At 31.8% G+C, this 22,211-nt stretch overlaps 1 protein-coding gene across 4 annotated transcripts in view; it reads right to left on the bottom strand.

The window, feature by feature from the left end:
• Window positions 1–1,678: 1,678 nt before the first annotated feature.
• Window positions 1,679–22,211, bottom strand: part of LOC111703309 (semaphorin-1A) — a 41,861-nt gene continuing 21,328 nt past the window's right edge. For 3 of the 4 annotated variants that reach the window (XM_023475211.1, XM_023475213.1, XM_023475212.1), the window contains exons 7-16: window positions 20,806–20,910; window positions 20,665–20,753; window positions 19,007–19,148; window positions 14,655–14,776; window positions 13,194–13,307; window positions 10,937–11,052; window positions 8,772–9,389; window positions 6,296–6,346; window positions 3,927–4,148; window positions 1,679–3,434 (exon numbers count right to left, since the gene is read on the bottom strand). In XM_023475211.1, the coding sequence (XP_023330979.1) occupies window positions 3,413–3,434; window positions 3,927–4,148; window positions 6,296–6,346; window positions 8,772–9,389; window positions 10,937–11,052; window positions 13,194–13,307; window positions 14,655–14,776; window positions 19,007–19,148; window positions 20,665–20,753; window positions 20,806–20,910 (1,601 nt within the window). In that variant the 3' untranslated portion in view covers window positions 1,679–3,412. Of the gene's footprint in view, window positions 3,435–3,926; window positions 4,149–6,295; window positions 6,347–8,768; window positions 9,390–10,936; window positions 11,053–13,193; window positions 13,308–14,654; window positions 14,777–19,006; window positions 19,149–20,664; window positions 20,754–20,805; window positions 20,911–22,211 lie in introns of those variants that run through there. The other variant, XR_002765591.1, reaches the window with a different exon arrangement.

Genomic DNA, 22,211 nt, shown 5'->3' with positions numbered 1-22,211 from the left:
CGCCTACACCGTTTATCAGGATTTGAAAATTGAGGGAGTTACAATTATCCGGGAATTTCATGTGGTATGGTATTTCAATTATTACATAGATCCAGAGTGCTATAAAAGTTGCATCAATTTTCAAGACTGGGCGACTTTTGAGTGTCGCAACCTATGTTTTTTTTTGTAGCCCTGGACAATTTACAATAAAAAAGTATTTGTTAAAGCTTTAATATTTAAGAAGTTATTGGCACAATTCTCATCATTGATTTTTGCCTGAGAGCTTGCAACCTTTAGATCACTGTCCAGTGTCAAGATATTTTCTCCAGTGCATTGAAAAAATACATGCTGGGTCAAATATTCTTGCCCCCCTCTTTTCCTTGAAATTTATGTTTGTATTAAACTAAAATTTAAAATTCTAAACTATGTAGTTTATCCTGAAAATATGTCAGGATCCGGAAAATAATTAAATATCAGTGAAACAGAATAAATATCCATGGATGGAATACATAATATTGTAAATAGATATATACTCATCCAGAATACAGGGTATAGGATATAGGTCAATATCACTGAAAAATACTGTTTATTTAAAGTACAGGACTGACTTTTAAGCAGAGGTCGAGTAAATTGAACAGTGTGTATACACACTAACAAGACGACAGACCAATTATCACAAATTAAATGAATCACGCTCGAGATTAAGCCATATTTCGCAAAAACGAATAAAAAAACAAAACATGAAAATAGTCAATTTCCCCTCATTGTATTAACTATTTTCTATTGTCCTGAGAAAGTTTTTTGTTAACATTAAGGAAGATATATATCGTCGTTTTCATATCCTTCATAATCTTCGCAGCATAAATCTAACAGACACTCTTAGAGATAATCTATGAAAATAATTATTTTTCAGACAGAATAATATGGATATCACATTTCTCTTATATCAAAGGTGTAAATATTAAACAGTTGTCACTATTTATGTAAATTTTCTGAAAACGTGTACCTCCGGGGTTACCCACAAAGGATGAGACTTTATAGACGACTGTACGGAACCAAAACTGTCTGTTTCCTTATACTCATTATTCACAGCAACAGTAAACTTCTTTATTTCGTTGCTAAATCACTAAATAAACCATTGAACGGCTAGGTTCAAGGCTGAACTACTTAATTTAATCTAGGAATCATTATGATATACGAGTGTCCGTGTCTTATCCTTTGTAGGTAACCTTGTAATTACTATTTAGACATGTGAAGCTTGAATCATAATAAATAGACATAAAAGTTTCAACTTTACAATCTCATTTTTTGTAGGTAGCCGGCCCCAAATAGATTCTAGTATACAATAGATGGCAACGTAGAATGTGTACACTCTCAGTACAGCTGTATTCTTACGTCATAAGTGTCAACTTAGTTTTTGTGTTCGACAAAATTATTAACAGTATTGATAATTTTACAGTAAAAAAAGTGCAATTTTTTGTTCTTTTTTCTGTTTTTAAACTTTTTTATTTAATCTTGAAAAACATGTCAACTGATGTGAGAAATTTTTTTTTTCCTTGTTATATTTGACACTTGTGACGTCATGTATAATTTGTTAATTTCTCTGTTGCCACCTATTGTACTTGATAATCTATTTGGCCGACCCTGTCTTTAAGAAGCTCTCATCTCTCACTCTCATGATAATATATCGACAACTGAGAACAGTTAAAGCGGTAATATTTTATTCAATTGTTTTAACATAACATGGGATTGAAGTAAACATATACTGTACAATTATACTTCTAATACCCTCCGCCCTCTCATATACATGGCGCACGCGCAGTGGAAGGTTTAATATTTCTAATCAAAGGCATTTGGGGATTATTTATATGTTTGTTTTGATCATTTTGGATGAAAATGAGGATTTGAAAAAATTTGTTAAAACTTAGTGGAATTGGTATTAGTCGATACTGAAAGTAAGGAGATTACAAAGAAAGAAAAAATGTGACGGGAATTCTATTGAGTTAAGTTTTGACATCCTTCATCCACCTACAAAGTTTAGCAATAGCTTTAATTTTTCAAAAATAATTTATGTTTTTCAAGGATGATTACTTTAGCAAGCTTATTTAGTAAACACTGATATATATCTGGAGATCTAGGGGGAGGGGGTGCTAGCATCTACTCAACAATCATCTTTGGAGGGGGAGGGGGGCACCGGATATACTGGTACCCGGATAATTAAGGTTAATAATTTATTTTCATTTAACCCTATAGGGAAGGGATCTAAAATATTAGTTCCCAATAAAATTCTTCAAAAATGTATTTTCATAAATGCACTTTTTTAAATAAAGAACGTTTTTTTGGTCCAGGATTATAATAACATTGTGAATGGTCTTAAAGGGATTCTCAAGGAAATAAGATTGCAGAAAATGCATTTATAGAAATTATATAAGCAGAATTGGGAAATGGTGCGATTTAGTTTCCCCACAGAATTTATTAGAATAGAAATAAAACTGAAAATCCATAATTTGCTTTAAAAACATAATTGAAGGCTGGTTGGAACTCTAAAGAACGGATTGGGGGTGAATGTTATGTATCACACTAGGCTCTATCTCAATACGGATACTAGAATCAATCACAGCCATTGAAATATCAAATACTGACCGTTAAACAGCCAAATCAAACCGAACACAGCTGGTCAGATGAAAATTTCCGAACCAAAACCAGCTGAAATGGAATGGATCTTGGAACCCATTTAGTATGCATTACCACACCAGACCAATATCAGCTGACAATAACTGTGAAACCCAAAACCAGCATGGCTAAATAATATCAGCTGATTGCGGAGTAAGATCTGGATAGATTTAACTGTTTTACATTACTAGATATGGACAATTCACATTGAAAATACGTTTTACAGATTTGTAAAAAAGAAAATGGAGGACTCTGCATCGTGTTGCGTGCAAGCAAATGCATAATTGCATAGTGATTACAAATATTTGTCTTTAAAAATATAAGTCTCAAAGTCAGTGCATCATTAACAATACCAAAAAAATTTGATGAAAAAGTTTTTGTGGAAGAACTTTTCTTAAATGTTGGCTAAAATGTGTTAATCTTAATTTTTAAAAACTATTTTTGTACAGGGGAAGATTTTTTACAATAAATAATTTATGATTTTTTAATTAAAAAGAATATTAACAAGAAAATTTTTTTTAGGCATCAACAGTTTTTTTTTCAAGCACAGAAGAGAAGTTGGAAGTTTAGGAATTATGAAAATGTTAACTTTTTTGCATCCTTATCTGCAAATTTAACGATCTAGACTTGCAAAATCGTTGATCTCTCTCTATACTGAATATTTTAACAAAGAGTTCTATAGAGAACTATGTGTACTGTATGTACTGTATGTAGGAAATCTAATCTACAGGTTCCAAGGTTCTGGATATGCTCGGTTCATCTACAGATAGATCTTCTGAGATCTGAAATTATAAATACAATTATTATTAATTAAAACTAATTAGTTTACTGGTTTAATCAGTTGTAGACTTAATCAATAAAGTTCGAAGTATATTCTAGTAGCTTATCTCAATCGTTAGCTACGCTTACAATATACTAAAATATACTAAAAACTATTGAAATGGAACTAACAAAATTATATGTTAAAAATAGATTTTTTGGAGATACTTCATCATTTTCATTTTCAAAATCATACATATAAAAACTACACGAAGTTGCACTTGATTTAGTAGATATTTGAAATTTAATGTACATTTACCTACGTACAGTACTACTGTACGTATATATTATCCCTATGTACAGTATTGAAAGTATATAATATTACCTATATACAGTACAGAAAGTACATGATATTACCTATGTACAGTACCGAAAGTATATAATATTACCTATGTACAGTACCAAAAGTTTATATAATATTACCTATGTACAGAACTAAATGTATATAATATTACCTATGTACAGTACTGAAGGCGTTGAATGTATTAAAGTCCTTGTTCTTGTTTGCATGAGCCTGGTGAAGGTCCAGGGTTTTACTCTCCAGCTGATCGGTCACGAGGAGGTTGTTGATGATGTTGTGCTTCATCAGGGTGTCCTGAGTGTGGGTGGTGGACACTACGGGGTAGAAGGTCATATCGTCCACCTTGGCGTAAATGTTCTCCTCCTCATACCCGGATCTAAACATTTCAAATTTGTTATTTTAATTCTGAAGAAATGTATTGTAGAAAATAAGTGCCAGAAACCAAGTATTTTTAGTCCTTGCTCTAATAATCGACGGTGTAGACGTATGGCCGTTTTCTATCTGAGTTAACGGGAGTGTACATTTGAGTGATCCAATTGAATTTCTAATTGACAGTTGCCCTTTACAGCATCAATCCTGCAACAATGATAAGGATTTTGTCGTGTTTTTATCTTAAAGTGTAATTCCTTCAAATTCCATTTTCCCATGGTTAAATCACAAAACTCCCTGAGTTACTTCCGCAAGATATCTCCACCATCAATAACTGGTTGCAAGGTATTTAATGCAAGGAAAGTTAATTGCAGTTGCGTATACTTTGCGTACATTTTGAAACCAGTTCTGTCTGGGCGGAATTTGTAAACAAGAATAGATGCATCAGTGTTCATTTGGTATCCAAGGAGGTTAAAAGCATTACATTTTGATAATTTTGATGACTCACATAGTTTCCTTTGACCAGAATATTTCATTGATTTTTTTTATTTGAAAGATGGATACCATGTCAGGCTTCGACATCCGTCTTGTGTTTACATTACCGCCCAGCAACACTGCAGTACAAAAGATGCGTACACCTCTGAAATACCTTTCCTTGTATTACAATCTTGACTGGTTGCATGATTTGAAGGCTAATGACGTCAAACAGTTTAATATACGCATTAAATATTTGCACCAACACTTGCACTAATTGTGGCGATTACTAAAATAAGCAGAAGTATACTTTTTTACATCAGATTTATGGGAATTATGTTCCCGTAAAATTCGGAAAGGAAGACCCCTTTCTATGTTCCCCCGAATAATATGTCTAAAAGGCCCCTATATCTATGTTCCCCCGAATAATGTGCCTAAAAGGCCCCTATCTATGTTCCCCTGAATAATGTGTCTAAAAGGCCCCTATATCTATGTTCCCCCGAATAATGTGTCTAACAGGCCCCTATCTATGTTCCCCTGAATAATGTGTCTAAAAGGCCCCTATATCTATGTTCCCCCGAATAATGTGTCTAAAAGGCCCCTATCTGTGTTCCCCCGAATAATGTGTCTAAAAGGCCCCTACATCTATGTTACCGCGAATAATTTGTCTAAAAGGCCCCTATATCTATGTTCCCCTGAATTATGTGTCTAAAAGGCCCCTATATCTATGTTACCGCGAATAATGTGTCTAAAAGGCCCCTATCTATGTTCCCCTGAATAATGTGTCTAAAAGGCCCCTATATCTATGTTCCCCCGAATAATGTGTCTAACAGGCCCCTATCTATGTTCCCGCGAATAATGTGTCTAAAAGGCCCCTATCTATGTTCCCCCAAATAATGTGTCTAAAAGGCCCCTATCTATGTTCCCCCGAATATTGTGTCTGAAAGGCCCCTATCTATGTTTTAAAAATATTTCTATTGGAGAACAAAACATATATTTCATATTTTCCCACATTCAATATTTCCAGAGCAAATGTTTTAGGTTGGTTTTGCAAAAACAAGATTTACAAAAATTGGCATTTTTTTATTTTTGGCTAGAACAGATTTAGGAGTAGAGGTGTACAAAGTATATGTTTAGACTAGTGTAATATTTCCCAATTTCAATATATATTGAAGATATTGAAGATTTTTATACAATATACAATATATATTCAGATTTACTCAATACGATATTTGTCCAACCCTGAAATCTTTAATTTTTTAGTAATATACACTAGGAAGAGGATAAGGCCAAATAGTACCCAATCGGAATAACATATATATTGTATCGGCGTAATTTTAGGTGACACTCCAATTATAGAGTATACGATTCACACCAGGACCATATACTGAGTAAGAATGTCGAATTTATCCATATTAATATACGAAGACGCATATAATGGTTGAAAAGTTGATTTGCAAGCTGTTATCGTGGATATATAATGATATTAACTTTCTAGAAATCGCAAAAACTAAGTGTTTACATTCGTTTAAACCATTTCGAACTTTGAATATTTGGTATCTTCAAGATACAAGAGTATTGAGTTCACATTGTACACAGCGTACACTCTTTATAACTTTCTTTTAAAGGGTTAAGATAATAATGTTTTATTTTATTTGAAACAGTATATTTTCTTATTACCTATTTAAGTAAGGCACATGATATGGATTCTCTCCTCCAAACTGACATCGCCTAAATAAAGAATAAATGAAACCTTTGAAAAAGAAATATAAAATCGTAAAAAATATTTTTTTTAAATCACCCTTCCCCCTTCTCCCCAAAGAAGAGAGATTTGCACATAACACAAAGTTGTTTGGGGTTTTAAACAACTTTACATACAAGGCTATCCAAAGGGTATATATATTCTATTCTCTATGAGTACAATATTGCTAAAGTGGAGAAAAGAATGGTGACTTGTTTAAGCTGTTTTAACGGGTTATCATATTGGGCTTAGATTTTAGCGCAAACCTGGCTTGCCTCTTGCAATTGCTTGAAATATTTCATAGTGCTTTACTATTTTTTGGGGAAATTAACTTTTTAGAGACTTAAGTCTTTGTCACATCTTTTGAGATTCCAATCCCTAAATCTTTGCAACCCAATGCCACAGACTATATATAATTCAAACTAATAATTCTGTTAGATCAAATAACTTGAGTTTGAGATTAAAAATTTCAGAGGCTGCTTACACCATCAGGATGCAAAATTACAGTAATTAGAAAATTTGCATTTGTGACTAAGACTCAATTCTTTCGCATAAAAACTAAAAATTGTTTATGTGAGTCGAGAAAATAGTCGCAGAATAAACATAAAATTATATTATTCCCATCCTGCAGTGAACAATATTTGCAGTTTAAACCAGAATTACAAATTCTAAATATGATAAAATAAACATAAACAACAACAGTAGTTCAGACAAATTCAGAATTGTTTTATTTTGTTCAATGTTCTCGAGTTGGTTTTGATAAATTTTCGGTTACTTTTTTCCAACGAAATTTCAATCTACCCGTCAATTAAATGGATTGTATACGTGGTATTAAGTAAGCATCCATTAATAAAGCGGCATGTCCAATTCACAACGATACCCTTTAACAATGACTAAGATACAGTGAAACCCTTAATAACGAATACATCGAAAGAATTAATCAAATGTCGTATTCTTCACTTTCTGATGATGGAATGTTGCAGATATTTAGTTTTTTAATTAAATGATTATATGGAACTCTTTAACACTGTTCCCGCATATTCATGGATATTTATTTATTTTCGCAAATACTGAAATTTACGTAATACAGTATAAAACTCATTGAAAAAATGTCAAGACGGCATTTGATAAATTCTTCCGATGTATTCGTTATTAAGGGTTTTACTGTATCATCGTTTATCTATATTAATTAATTTCTGACAATTTTCTTCATACGGCATAAATCTGTAAGTAACTCGTGTAAAAAGCACAATTGAAAGAAAAAAAATCATCTTGAAAACAAGGATATCTCCTTTACTCTTGATTCAGCAAAGGATTAAAGGGTAACTGTAATTCAGACAAACACCTTAACAAATTTTGAGTCGCTTAAAATGGCGTCACTTATCTGAGAATCAATGTTGGAATGGGAAATGTAATGGAAAGATAATTTAAAGAAGATCGATCTGAAAAGCTTTGTTAAAAAAAAAATCTTGAACTAAACTAATCGGAGGAAAAAGGTGGAAAAAGGGAAGAAGAATAAAAGAGACATTTCGTGAATTAAAACATAATTTATAACAATTTGTGGGGAAATTGACCAGTAGAACGGGGAAAAGGTGTCAAATTAATTAGTAATACTTAGCATTTAGAGTTTCAAATATAAAGCATTAATAATATATAGTAATAAACTAAAAGAGTGGCAATTAACTTGTTCTTTCAGTTCCAATAAATGTTTATATGTTAGATTACATTGCTAAAATGATTTATTGCTATCTATAACTGTTATGCACCGGGAACCAAATAGCAATACTAAGTTAAGGGTGATGGATGCAATGGTGTTTGTACATCTGAATACTCATGGTGCGGGTACTGAATACTATATATGGTACGGGACATCGTTTTTTGGATAGAATTATTTAAAATACCTTATTTAAAATGGTGCTTGAAATAGTGTTATGAAATGGATTATTCTAAACTGATCTGAATCAATGCAACTACAAATCGTTAACCTATTTCAAGTACCAAACAAGACCAATTATGGGGAGAAGACAACTCTAAAATTTGATGATTTGTGCCAAAATTGGAATAGAAGAGTAATAAATCTGCAATGGCTTAAAAATCAAAATAAATAATTTCGATAAGGTAAGATTATTTTCACGGGTACTGAATACTATATATATGGTACGGGACACGGGTACTGAATACTATATATGGTACGGGACACGGGTACTGAATACTTTTTATGGTACGGGACACGAGTACTGAATATTATTTATGGTACGGGACACGGGTACTGAATACTATATATGGTACGGGACACGGGTACTGAATACTATATATGGTACGGGTACTGAATACTATTTATGGTACGGGTACTGAATCGGGTACTGAACACTATGGTTTACGGGTACTGAATATTATGGTACGGGTACTGAATACCTGGCTGCTAGGAACCCTGCAATGAATCCTAGTATAAGAGCACAGACGACTGAGGTAGCTACTGCCATACATAACTCCTCTGTTGTATAACGATCAGTTGGAACCTCTATACTCACATCTCTGTTCTCTCCTGGTTGTACTGAACCCTGAGGTCCCATGAATTGTTCTATAACAACTGGGGACTCGGAATCTCCACATTGTCTATGTCTTCCAAAAGTTACATTTTGCAAAAACTCTGAAGCGTACATTGGCTCAAAATTGGTGTTACTCACGCATTTAGCGGTTAGTATGCTCCAACCACAGTATGGATCCTGGAGCCGAACACAAGCTGAACAGCTCAATGCTACTCCACATCTATGGAGCGGGAGCTGAAGAAGCTCGTCGCTGGTTGTAACAAGAAGCTTGGAGCCGATTATTTGAAGATTAAGGATCGGTTCCTCCTGAGGCACAACTTGAAGCTCTTCGATCAGGATCGGTTTCGATCCCTTTTGATCCACGGAGTTGATCATCTTGAGAACTTGACCGCGATCCGTCCCGACAAACATGACGTCATAGACCATCCCGTCGGTGGTCTTCACTCCAGGATGGATTGCAATCTCTCTAAATTGACTCGGATATCTGAAATTTAGCCAAATTTAATTTATTTCTCACTTTCCTGCAAATAAGTTTTTGCAAAATTGGGTTAGTTTTCAAAATCAATTATCGTTTTTTTTTGCACAAAAACTGCATAAAGAAGCAATCATATTATTTTCATTTTTCAATGTAAAATCTGCGATCTAAATCTATTTATATACTTTGTTTGTTTGTTTGTAACTGATAAATGTCAAAATGGCTGAACTGATCAAGCCCAGGGCCAGGGACCTCACATGATCTTAGGAAAGGTTTAAAGATGCTCACAATAAAAAAATTATCTCAAAAAATTTTGATTTTCGTAACATTTTGAAAATCCTCAAATTAATGAATGACCCCTCGAATAGATTTGTTTTTATTTTAGTTTTAATTTCTACCCGGACAGAGCCACAATCAAAAGATAAAAAAAGACAAGCGCGAAGCGCCCTGAAAGCCGAGCATCCATAACCGTTTTAGTAAATATCATCGGAGGGGGGGGGGGGCAACCTCCCCGCCTACCCCCTCCAGAAAAGGATTGAGGTATATAGTACAAAGGCTAGATTTCACAAAATTGGGAAAAAAAGTCAGAAAAAAAATATTTTAAGAGAAAAGCTTTTCAAATAAACATGATATACACAGTTCTTGAAAGTCTAAAGTTTTTAAACAGGGTGAGATAAAAAAAATGCGAAAAATCCTACTACCATATTTACTTAGAATAAGAGAAAGGAAAAGTAAAGATAAAGTCATGTACCCCCCCCCCCCGTCCTTAACTTAATTTGTAACTAAGTAAAAAGTATTGATTTGATCCAATCCCTCCTCTCTCTTTTTTCTTTCTCTTCTGAACCCTCAAAACAATTACAATTAAAATGGTGTCAAGAAATACCCAAAATCATTCCGAAAATAAACTTGATAAAAATTGGCCAAAAACCACGCCAAAAGTTTTGCAATGTAGAGCAAATCACAGGCTTTGGGTTAAATTCTTAAAAAAACTAATATTTTAAGAAATATTTTCAATTTTTTCTCAAATGTTGAAAAATTGGAGAAAATATTAAAAAACAAGTGCTTTTTTGCTGGCAAAAAATTACATAAGAAAGTTTTGCAATGGATACAGCAAATCACAGTGAGTTAATTTTTCAGGCGAAATCTTAAGAATTTTGAGAAAAAACTTAAAATTAAATCTTTTAATTTGTGTCTTATATCACATGTGTTGAAAAAAAGTAAATTGAAAAAAGTTTGAATTTATTCTAAATATGAAACCTGCTTTACATATTCAACTTGAAAGAAGTCAAAGATTTTAAAATAAGGTTTCAACAGTAAACATGGTTTTTTATGTATTCATAAATAAATGGTTAAATTTGGTAAAAATAGTTTTTATTTCACGGATCTGAGAGTGTTAAATTTAGAAGAATTGTAGATAGATATATATGTATAAAATATTAGAGGCCAATTTATGTAAAATTTGGGGAACGTTTTTTATGGAATAGAAGAGTAATAAATCTGCAATGGCTTATGCATATTTGTAGCCCTTATAAGGATCCTAAATAAAAACTACTCACTGTATGTTAGCTCGGACGTAGATAGGGTTTCCTCCGAAGAATGCCGGGACGGATTCATCCATGATACTATGATCCTGGATAAATCTTAGGCTGTTCTCAGGCAGCTTCTGAGAATCCTAAAATGGATAAATAAAATTAATACCATTATAATTGTACTCAAAAGTATAGAGAAACTCATCACTCAAACTCTAATTTTCTAAACCATATATCTTTGCAGCCTAAGGTCAAAACTTTTGCTTGCTTTAGCACTGCATGGTGTACAGCACTTTTTCTGAATATCCAATGTGAAATTTTTTGAATGTGATTATTAATCGCTTGATCCTTTAATTTAAGTTTTCCTTGATGGTTTATGACGACTGGATAAGAGGATTTTGTTTAATTCATTTTACAAAAGCTTCGGGATAACTACTTGATCGTGGTCCTTTTTTGTTTCACATTATCACGGGGAGCACGCGTAGTACATTTCCGAGCCGGGTCAACCTTTCCGGTCCCAGTTTGTACTGTATCGCCCGGAGACATCGGGTAAATGAAGCAAACACTCAATAATTGTAAAAGAAAATCTCAAAATAATGTTTTTAAAGTTCTTAAAGGTTTTATCTGTTTCTAATACTGTCGGGTTTACACGAAAAGGGCAAAACTAGAAGAATATCCGGGGGCGAAGAAAGAAACAACTAATATCGAATAATTCAGATTTAATGAGGTCTGATACAAACAACAAGACAACATTTAGAATTCTTTTTATCATTTTTGAAGATGTGTGCAGTGTAAACACGGCAGGCTGATTAAACAGTTGATTCTGGAAGATGTAATTTTCGATCACAATTTGATCAAGTACACATTCATTTTTCTCATTTCTTCTTTTTTCTTGGCGGATCCACTTTGAATGAAAAGTAAAACAAGTAACACTGTGACAATTTAAAGATCGTTGAGTTCTAGTCGATCCTAAATGCGATTAAATTCAAATTAAACAAACAGAACACATCTAGCATATGTTAGTCCATGGTTTGTAGATGCAACTTTATTTCAATGAACGCAAAGAAAATTTAGTTGGAAGTATTTTTTTCGAGCAATTTTTTTTAATTTGTCGTGGCACACTGTTGTTAATACCATTTTTCTAGACACACGGTTTTATTAAGCATGTCGGTATAATCATAATATTGTGCCTGAATTTCATTATTCTAAATTTAATTTTAATTAAATTTCTGGTAAAATGTTTGCGGGAAGCTCAGAAGGGGTTTGGAGGGGGGGGGGAGTAACTTTACTGAGAAATATTAAAATAAAGCAAGGTTTGGTTGAAAACTTTTATCCTGGTTTCTCATTAATTAACAGGGTGAAAGAAAATATTTATTTCAGGGAATCATATTTGACAGAAGGATTTTGATGGAGTGTTTATAGAGTAAGGATGTTGATGGAGTAAGATGTTTATGGAGTAAGGATGTTTTTGAAGTAAAGATGTTTATGGAGTAAAGATGTTTATGGAGTAAGGATGTTTATGGAGTATAGATGTTAATGAGGTAAAGATGTTTATGGAGTAAGGATGTTTTTGAAGTAAAGATGTTTATGGAGTAAAGATGTTTATGTAGTAAGGATGTTTATGGAGTATAGATGTTAATGAAGTAAAGATGTTTATGGAGTAAGGATTTTTTTGAAGTAAAGATGTTTATGGAGTAAAGATGTTTATGGAGTAAGATGTTTATGGAGTATAGATGTTTAAGAGTAAGGATGTTTATAAAGTAAAGATGTTTATGGAGTAAGGATGTTTATGGAGTATGGATGTTTATAGAGTAAAGATGTTTATGGAGTGAGGATGTTTTTGAAGTAAAGATGTTTATGGAGTAAAGATGTTTATGGAGTAAGATGTTTATGGAGTATAGATGTTAATGAAGTAAAGATGTTTATGAAGTAAGGATGTTTATGGAGTAAAGATGTTTATGGAGTAAGGATGTTTATGGAGTAAAGATGTGCATGGAGTAAGATGTTTATGTAGTAAAGATATTTATGGATGTTAATGAAGTAAAGATATTTATGGATGTTAATGAAGTAAAGATGTTCATGGAGTAAAGATGGTGTTAGGTATTTCCAAAAGGCTTTTCCCAAGAGCAACTTCCCAAATGAGCAATTTCCCAAGCAGTAACTTCCCAAATGAACATTTTCCCAAATGACAATTTTCCAAGTAGCAATTTTCCCATGACAGAAGTATTAAATGAACATTTTAAGTTTTAGATTTCTAAAAGAATGTTTATGGAGCAAGGGTTACCTCTGAACATTGCCCTGGCCTTGGATCCGGAACCTTCATATCCCGTATAGGGAGCCAATTAGAGTTAGCAGTCTCCTGCTCCTTAAACGCTCCATCAAACGTTTTCAAAATATCCTGAACAGATACATAGATAGATAGACAGATAGATAGATAGATAGATAGATAGATAGATAAATAGATAGATAGATAGATAGATAGATAGATAGATAGATAGATAAATAGATAGATAGATAGATAGATAGATAGATAGATAGATAGATAGATAGATAGATAGATAGATGGATATATAGATAGATAGATAGATAGATAGATAGCTACAATAAAATTTCTATAGGAGATCATTAAAGGGACTGTACTAAGCGTACTTTCAAAAGACCCTTCATGCAAAGATGGTAATGCCAGATTTAAAAAGGTATCCTCGAACCCATTATCAGATCAATTCTGATTATTCCTATATGTTTTACTGAAAAAAAAATGGGCAATTCACTGTTGTACAGAAACCACAACTGAAATTAATCTGTTTTTCAAATATAAACATTGATATATAATTCATACTTAATCATAAAAAGCTTTCAGCGTACAGTTGTGAATCGGGCATTTCTAACTCTGCATGGAGGACCACTAAAAATTACGCTTTGCTAACCCAAAAAAAGTATTAAACATTTCATCTGTGTCAACACTAACCCACTTAAATTACCATTAATGAAATGAAGTAACCCTGTATTTAAAAGTTCCATCAAATATTCACAATTCAGAAACTTTTAAACCTTTGTATCGATATATTTCCCACTCTCTCCTTCAAATATATATCTATCTATCTATCTATCTATCTCCCCTTATTTTATGAACATTCAAGGGTTTTTGACCGTCTACAATATATACACTCAGAGTTTTCCTAATTTTTCTGAACCAACGTTGAGGATTTTCTCTTGAAGTGCACATAATCAGCAAATACCGACAATTTGTAAGTGCACAAAAAACACCAAGTGTATCTCAATTTAGGGAAAATAAAAATTCTTTTTTTCTTTATACTAAGTTGATTTAGAGGAAATGACGTAGTTATAAAGTTCAAAATGTTGCTCATGTCTTGATTTTTCTTTTTCAAAACTAGCTTCATACTTTGAAATTATATTAATACGATTCAGCTCTGCTTCTAATATTTTCCAGGAGAGGGGGAAACAATTGAAATTATAGTATGTGGGAAGCGCACTGAAATTTATTCGCTTCCAACTTTAATATTATGAAGGTATTTAGGCAATTTTTTTGTGATTCCCCTGACACGGTTAGGGGTAGGAAAAGAAAATTTAAAAGCAACTTTCTATGGGAGAAGAAATCATTTGAAAATTTAATAGCTAAATTAATTCTTAAATATCTAGGTTTGGTGCTCACTCAGGAGTCAGGGGGAGTGATGTCCTATAGAAAAGTAATATTTATTAAATGGTTCAGGAAAATGCTTTATACCTTCATCTGGAATGCGCAAATGGCATTGCCACCGATTGCGTTCTCTGGAGTAGTGAACACAGCATATATTATTCTCGTCTTCTCTCCCATATATGTTCCATCAATAATTCCACTTACAGACTCTAAACACAATTAGTTATGATACAGTGAATTACATTAATCATGATATTAAGATATAAAATGATATAAAACATTGGGTTGCAGAGATACAGAAGGCAAAAAACTCAGTTTCTTAAGTTTTAGTAGCGAGTAATCATTTCCTTGTCTTTGTATTATAATGTTTAATAGGAAAAGATAGGTGGAAAATTCTAAATACAAAATAATTTTGCTATTTCACCAAACAATAAATAATAAACAATAAACAATAAATATTGTATTTACAACAGTAAATGCATTAATACAATGCACTTGATTGCACTCATACATTTTAGTTAAGTGATATGAAGTACATCAGAAAAAGAAATAACATTTTTTTATGATTAATATATTTATATAATTTTAGGAAACCTAGCTTTGACAGGAAACAAAGTTTTCCCTGTAGAAGTCAATGGGTTCGTTGACAAACAAACAGACAAACAGAAATTTATAATTTATATATATAATGATCATGGTAATTTCAAATTAAAACCTCATTTTTTTATAGTTAAACCAATTTTTATTTGAAATTGAAGTAGCAAATAAAGATCTTTAAATCGGTTAAATCTGAATTCATTCCCTGCAGGTACACCCGGTAAGACCTCCAAACTAATAAACATTGAGAGTTTTGATTGCGCAGAAAGTCGCGGAAATTTTGTATTATTAATTTCTTCAGAACATAATAATCACATTTAAATCATGCAACCTTTTGTTAATTTACATTTTGTCCTTAGAGGCCTGTCAAAGATCGAAGACAACCTTCAAGTTGTCTCTATACTGTCTTATATATTCTACTAAAGGCTACATGCCTCATGCATTTAAGTATGGTATACCCAGTGACAACTGTTTTTACGTTGATTGCACAGAATAATTATTTTATTAATTACTAGCTGAAAGGCCCGGCGTTGCCCGTGAAAAAAAAAATTAAGAAAACAATATTCGATTTTTTTAGCCTATGACACCTCCGAACAACCAAGAGTATCCACAAAAAAATCAGCCCAATCGGTCCAGTCGTTTGGCATATATACAAATGTCTTGGTTTATGTAGATTTTATTGTCAACTAAGAGATCGCGAAAAGTCAATTGTTTTCCTTAATAAGTTAATCATTAATCGATTTCAAGCGTTGTAGATTGTTCATTTTTTTAACATTGATGCTGCAGAAATGTATTGTATTGTTATTTCCCAGGAATAAATTCTATTCAAGTTTCCAAGTTCTTAATTAAATTTGAGTTAATAAAATATATTTGAAAACATCAAAACTTCACATAAAGCTTCGTAGCTTTGAACATATGGTAGTTTTAAGAGAGCGCTCTTCACTCGGAGAATACAAGATATTACCTCATCATTTATCAATTATAGCTGTCAAATGTTCTTAATTTTTACTTTTAAAAGATATATACAAAAAAAATATTTGTGGGCCGGAATTGATTAGAAAACTGAAAAGTTCGACGGTTGGAAATAAAATAATTAATTATAGAGTATGAAAGACCGCAGTAAAACATCGTATAATATCACCAAAAAACTACTAAAACGAATTATATGGTGGTTAAATAACATTATATATATGATTTATGTAGATTGTAAAATTGCATATCAAATAAAACTTTCCATTTCTTTGGACATACTCCCCCCCTTCATTTCTGGACATACTCTTCCCCCCCTTCTTTTCTGGACATAGTTTGGCAAAACACTTGGTTAATGTTAAAGGTAATGCATTAACTTCATTAATACATAATTAATGTAAAATAATATTACTAGGTAATCCACGTGAAAACAGTGAGTAAACCATATTAACCTTGATACAACCATTAAACATTCATTTAGTAGAATATACAAGACAAGGTATTTCATCTTTGCCAGACCACTATAAGGACAATGTGTAAATTTTAAATTGAGAACCTGAAAACTCTGTATTAGGGAGAAGACCTTTAGACTCAAATTATGACTTTAACAAGTTATTAGTAAAATTATTTACTTAGTAACAACATTAAATATATTTAATTATTACTTTAGTGTAACTCTTGTTATTCCATAGTTTTCTGGTTTCACTATATATAAGCTTTTATATAGGAGGAAAATAGTAAACTATCATGAAAGATTAAACATTTATCTAGTTTCAACCCCTTGACAGGTAAAATACAAAAAAAGGATTAATTATGCTTTAATTTATGCATCGAGGATAATAGAAACCGTTATTTTACATCGGAGAAATGAAAATAGATTTGACTGAATATACTGAATATATCCTGGTTCCCTCAGCTAGACCTGGTAAATGTAATTGATGGAAAATGTCAGGACTGACAAAGACCGAAAATGAAATCAGAAATTCTTTTCTCATTTTTAACAAATTCCAATTCAAGATGTCGATCCTTTTCCCGTCATAATTCGGTCCATTTTATTCTAGGAGAGGATTCATCTGAATTTGAATTTATGGCGCTTCGTCACTTTATTTAACTAAATAACAAAACTACTCAACCTTCCAGATTAATTTTATCATGACGAATTTCTATAGAATGGTTGTATGGTATGATACAAGTTACTACAGATATAGTTTGGTGAAATACTTCTGATATAGGTCAGATGATGAAATACTCCTCAAATATGTAAAATGTCGAAGTCCTCCCGTCTTGGTACATGTCAGATAATGCAGTACTCCAGGTATATATCAGATAATAAAGTACTCCAGGTATATATCAGATAATGAAGTACTCCAGGTTATATCAGATAATGAAGTAATCCATGTTTCTATCAGATAATGAAATACTCCAGATATATATCAGATAATGAAGTACTGCAAGTACATATCAGATAATAAAGTACTCCATGCTATATCAGATAATGAAGTACTCCAGGTGTATATCAGATAATGAAGTACTCCAGGTAAATATCAGATAATGAAGTACTCCATGTATATATCAGATAATGAAATACTATAGATATATATCAGATAATGAAGTACTGCAAGTACATATCAGATAATAAAGTACTCCATGCTATATCAGATAATGAAGTACTCCAGGTATATATCAGATAACGAAGTACTCCAGGTAAATATCAGATAATGGAAGTATTCCGCGGGTATAGGTCAGATGATGAAATACTACAGGTTTGTGGCTGATAATGGAGTACTTCAGGTATAGGTCAGATTATGAAGTACTTCTGATATAGGTCAGATGATGAAGTACTCCAGGTATAATTCAGATGATGAAGTACTCCAAGTATATATCAAATACGTAATTTCTTCTGGTATAATTCTGATGATTAAGTACGCCTAATAAAGGTCGGATGATGACAAACTCCTGATGTAAGTCGGGTGACGAAGTACTTCAGATATATGTCGATGAAAAAGCACTCCATGTATAGGTCGGATGATAATATACTCATGATATTGGTTGGATGATGAAATGGTATAGTACTCCAGTTTCTCTAGTTTATATATGGTTAGATAATGCAGTCCAAGATATGGTTTAAAGGGTCCAATACTGCTAAATCAAATGGTATGATTGGGTATTATCGTGAACTTAAGAATTGAAACGAAACGTCTAGAAAACTTTCATAATCCTCTGGGAGGGTTTGGGGGAATATAAGGAATGCTGAAAGGGTTTCGTTGAAAATTTGTTTTAAGAAATAAAAAAATAAAAAAGTTATCAATTTCTTTGAAAACAATAGAAGGGATTTGAAATGCTTAAAGTTTAAGATCTACCAGTAGTATATTTTCCTATGTATGAAGTGCTTGCATGAAGTTTGATATGGCTTGAAAATGCCTGAAACTTGGAAAAACTGAAATTTGTCGTTATATGGTATACACAATCCATACAGGGCAGGTTGGGAGACAGTTCTAGATTTGCTTCTAGTCCCCTGGACACTTTCATGAAATATGGAGCTAAAGAAGGGAAATTGCTGAGTAACACAGCGTTTATTCTACATCAGTATTTCATAACAGCATGAGTTGTTATGGATGCTTTTTAAATAATTGTTTTGGATATTTTGGATTAGGTAATTAATCGCCATAAAATCTTTGCAGCCTTTGTAAACCGGTATATTTTTTAAACTATGAATTTTATTAGCAAAAATAGTCAAGATCTGAAATTCATTAGTTTTACATGACTAGGGAAAATCTAAGCATTCAAAAATAAAAAATCCTTATAAACGGTGAATTCCCAGATAAAATGAAGTGTAGATTTGATGATTTTTACAAAAATAAAATACAACTTACGAAGATGATTGAAGTAGAAAGGATATTCTCCGCTGATAGAACAGTTTAATCTAGATTTTAGATAGGTCGTCCATCTTGCTTTAAACTTGTTCCCACCACCTCGATCCTTCTTACAGACACGCCCTACTCGGCTATACACGCTCTACAATATTATTATTATATTATTGTTATCATTATCATAATTATTTTATCGTTATCACTGTTATAATTATTATCGTTCTTTTATTATTATCGTTATTATTATTGTTATTATCATTATTATCATTATTATCATTATTATTATTATTATTATTATTACTATTATTAATATTGTTGTCATTATTAATATTGTTATCATTGTTATAACTGTTATCCTTAATTTTGTTATTGTTGTTGCTATTATTATTATTATTATCATTATAATTACTAATATTATTATTGTTATTATTATTATCATTATCATGTATTTCATATTATTATTATCATTCTTATCATTATCATTTTTGTTGTTGCTAATATTTCTATTTTTGTTATAATTATATGAGCCTAATTATCCCGTGACAAAGTAATTAATCAAATTGTTTGTTTACAGTTGTTTTTATTTATCATGAAGATGAAGAAAGCATGAAGCAGAAGAAGGATAAATTGATCTTGTTTTAGTTCTCTCAGTAATATACAAACAAATACAAACAAAAATATAAAAATGGATTATCTTTGTTTTAATATTGAAGGTGTTCTACAAGTACCATAAATGATTCACATCGTACCTTATAAACATTCTTACGACAAGCACTGAGGAAGGAAGGATGAAATTATGGATAAATGTGTATTTGAAATAGAAATAATTTAATACTGAAGTGAACCAAGACATGCAGTAATGAATGGTGAATGAATGAATTAATAAATATGTATTTGAAAATAGAAATAAATTAATACTAAAGTGAACCAAGACATGTAGTAATGAATGGTGAATGCATGAATTACTAAATATGTATTTGAAAATAGAAAAAAATTAATACTGAAGTGAACCAAGACATGCAGTAATGAATGGTGAATGAATGAATTAATAAATATGTATTTGAAAATAGAAATAAACTAATTCTAAAGTGAACCAAGACTAGGTGAATAAATGCGTATTTGAAAATAGAAATAAATTAATACAGAAATGCACTAAGTCATAAAGGATACATGAATGAATGAATAAATGTGTATATGAAAAAAGAAATGCATCAATGTATTGCTAAGTTTTCTTTGCATATAATAATATTAGGTTAAGCTGAAGAATAAAAGAATACGAAGAAGAAATTAAAAGTTGTAATTAACTAAAACAAGAAGCATATACAGAATACACTCATGATATATAACGGAGAGATAATATATACAGGGGTACCCACAAAAAATGAGACTCTCTAATGACGACCTAATAATCCGTCTAGTTGAAGGTTTAAAGTCTAAGAGTCAATTGTTCATATTCAAAGAATCCTTTGTGGGTAACCCTGTGAAACAAAAAATAAATCTTATTCTATTCATATCATAATTCCTTAAGTTTTTTTTTGTAATAAGTCCAAGGGGTTCATGAGTTATGATCAGACATCCAAACAAACAGACAAACAGAGATTACTACTTTATATATTATAATCCTGAACCCAAGAAAGAGATAGTTATATTCCACAAATTACCTTCCCACAGTTGATGTACTCCACTGCTTGTTCTCTGAAGAAAAAGTAAACGTAATCCTCGTCCTCCAGGGTTCGAACAAAATCAGGAGCTAGAAAAAAAAATTTGAAAACATTTCGAAATTATTTTAAAAATTTTCTTACCATTTAGTATTTTTGAATCGTACTGCTCCGTTCTCAAAGGTTCCTTGTAGATGAGTGGATCCGACCCAGAGAAATCAGAAACCGTAGCTGTATATAGTTCTCCACCTTTAAAAGAATACATTATTTTTATGTTATATAAATACTAACGATTAAACATTAAAAGGACGTTAAAGACCTCCCCCAACTCCTTTAAAATTCTGGAACACTCATTTAAATAATTATTTAATGAAATATTAATTAAATAATCCCATGAGATAATCTATTAAAAGTTTTATATAAGCAAAACATAAAGCCAGACAAGTGTAAGTTGAGGGGGGTTTTTATTCGATAAAAATAAAGCAATTAATGTTAAAAGGTTTCTTAAAAAAATGCGGGAAATGTTGAAATTTTCCAGCTTCTAACAAAGTTTACAACAAATATTTATATAGATATTCTAATATAAATATTTATAGTTTCCCGGATATTGATACGAAAATGTAAATTTTTAATTCTGAATTTGTTTCCCTTGAGTCCTGTATATTTCAGTTGTTGAAACATATCCTTGTACTCTGTGTTCACAAATAATAATTCTGAAGTATATATTATTTGTCCCCCCTCATGAATTCCCCCCCCCCCCCCATGTTTGGGCTTTTTTCTCGCTGCATTGGGAAAAATACATGCTGGAAAACATGCTAGTTGAGTTCAAATTTTTATTTTTGCTATGATATTGAACCTAAGTAAAATTTTAGTTAGCTATCGTGGTTAGAAGTTAGCATTAAGTTAGCTGAGTGGTTGGTAGTAAAATATTGCTAGTTAGCAGAGTGGTTGTTGGTGAAATATCATATATTGATTAGTTAGCTGAGAGGTTTGTAGTGAAATATTGATAGCTAGCTGAGTGGTTGGTAGTGAAATATTGATAGTTAGTTCAGAGGTTTGTAGCGAAATATTGATGGTTAGCTGAGTGGTTGGTAGTGAAATGTTGATGGTTAGCTGAGTGGTTGGTAGTGAAATATTTATAGTAAGCTGAGTGGTTGGTAGCGAAATATTGATAGTTAGCTGAGTGGTTGGTCGTGAAATATTGATAGTTAACTGAGTGGTTGGTAGTAAAATGTTGATAGTTAACTGAGTGGTTGGTAGTGAAATATTGATAGTTAGCTGAGTGGTTGGTAATGAAATATTGATAGTTAGCTGAGTGGTTGGTAGTGAAATATTGATAGTTAGCTCAGTGGTTGGTAGTGAAATATTTGCCCAATTTAGGAAAAATTTTCTCGGAATGAACAAATTTGTGAAGAAATATGGCAACATTTGATTTTATTGTTAAATAAAATAGAAAATAAAAAGTATAGATGAGTTTCCGTTCTACTTTCTATATTTCCATCTTTGGAGAGAAATAAATAATCAAACCAGTGGGAGAAGGGGGGGGGGGG

The sequence above is a fragment of the Eurytemora carolleeae genome, unplaced genomic scaffold (genome assembly GCF_000591075.1).
Source record: "Eurytemora carolleeae unplaced genomic scaffold, Eaff_2.0 scaffold534, whole genome shotgun sequence".
Classification (NCBI taxonomy): domain Eukaryota; kingdom Metazoa; phylum Arthropoda; class Copepoda; order Calanoida; family Temoridae; genus Eurytemora; species Eurytemora carolleeae.
This window is presented reverse-complemented; position numbering and strand designations above follow the sequence as displayed.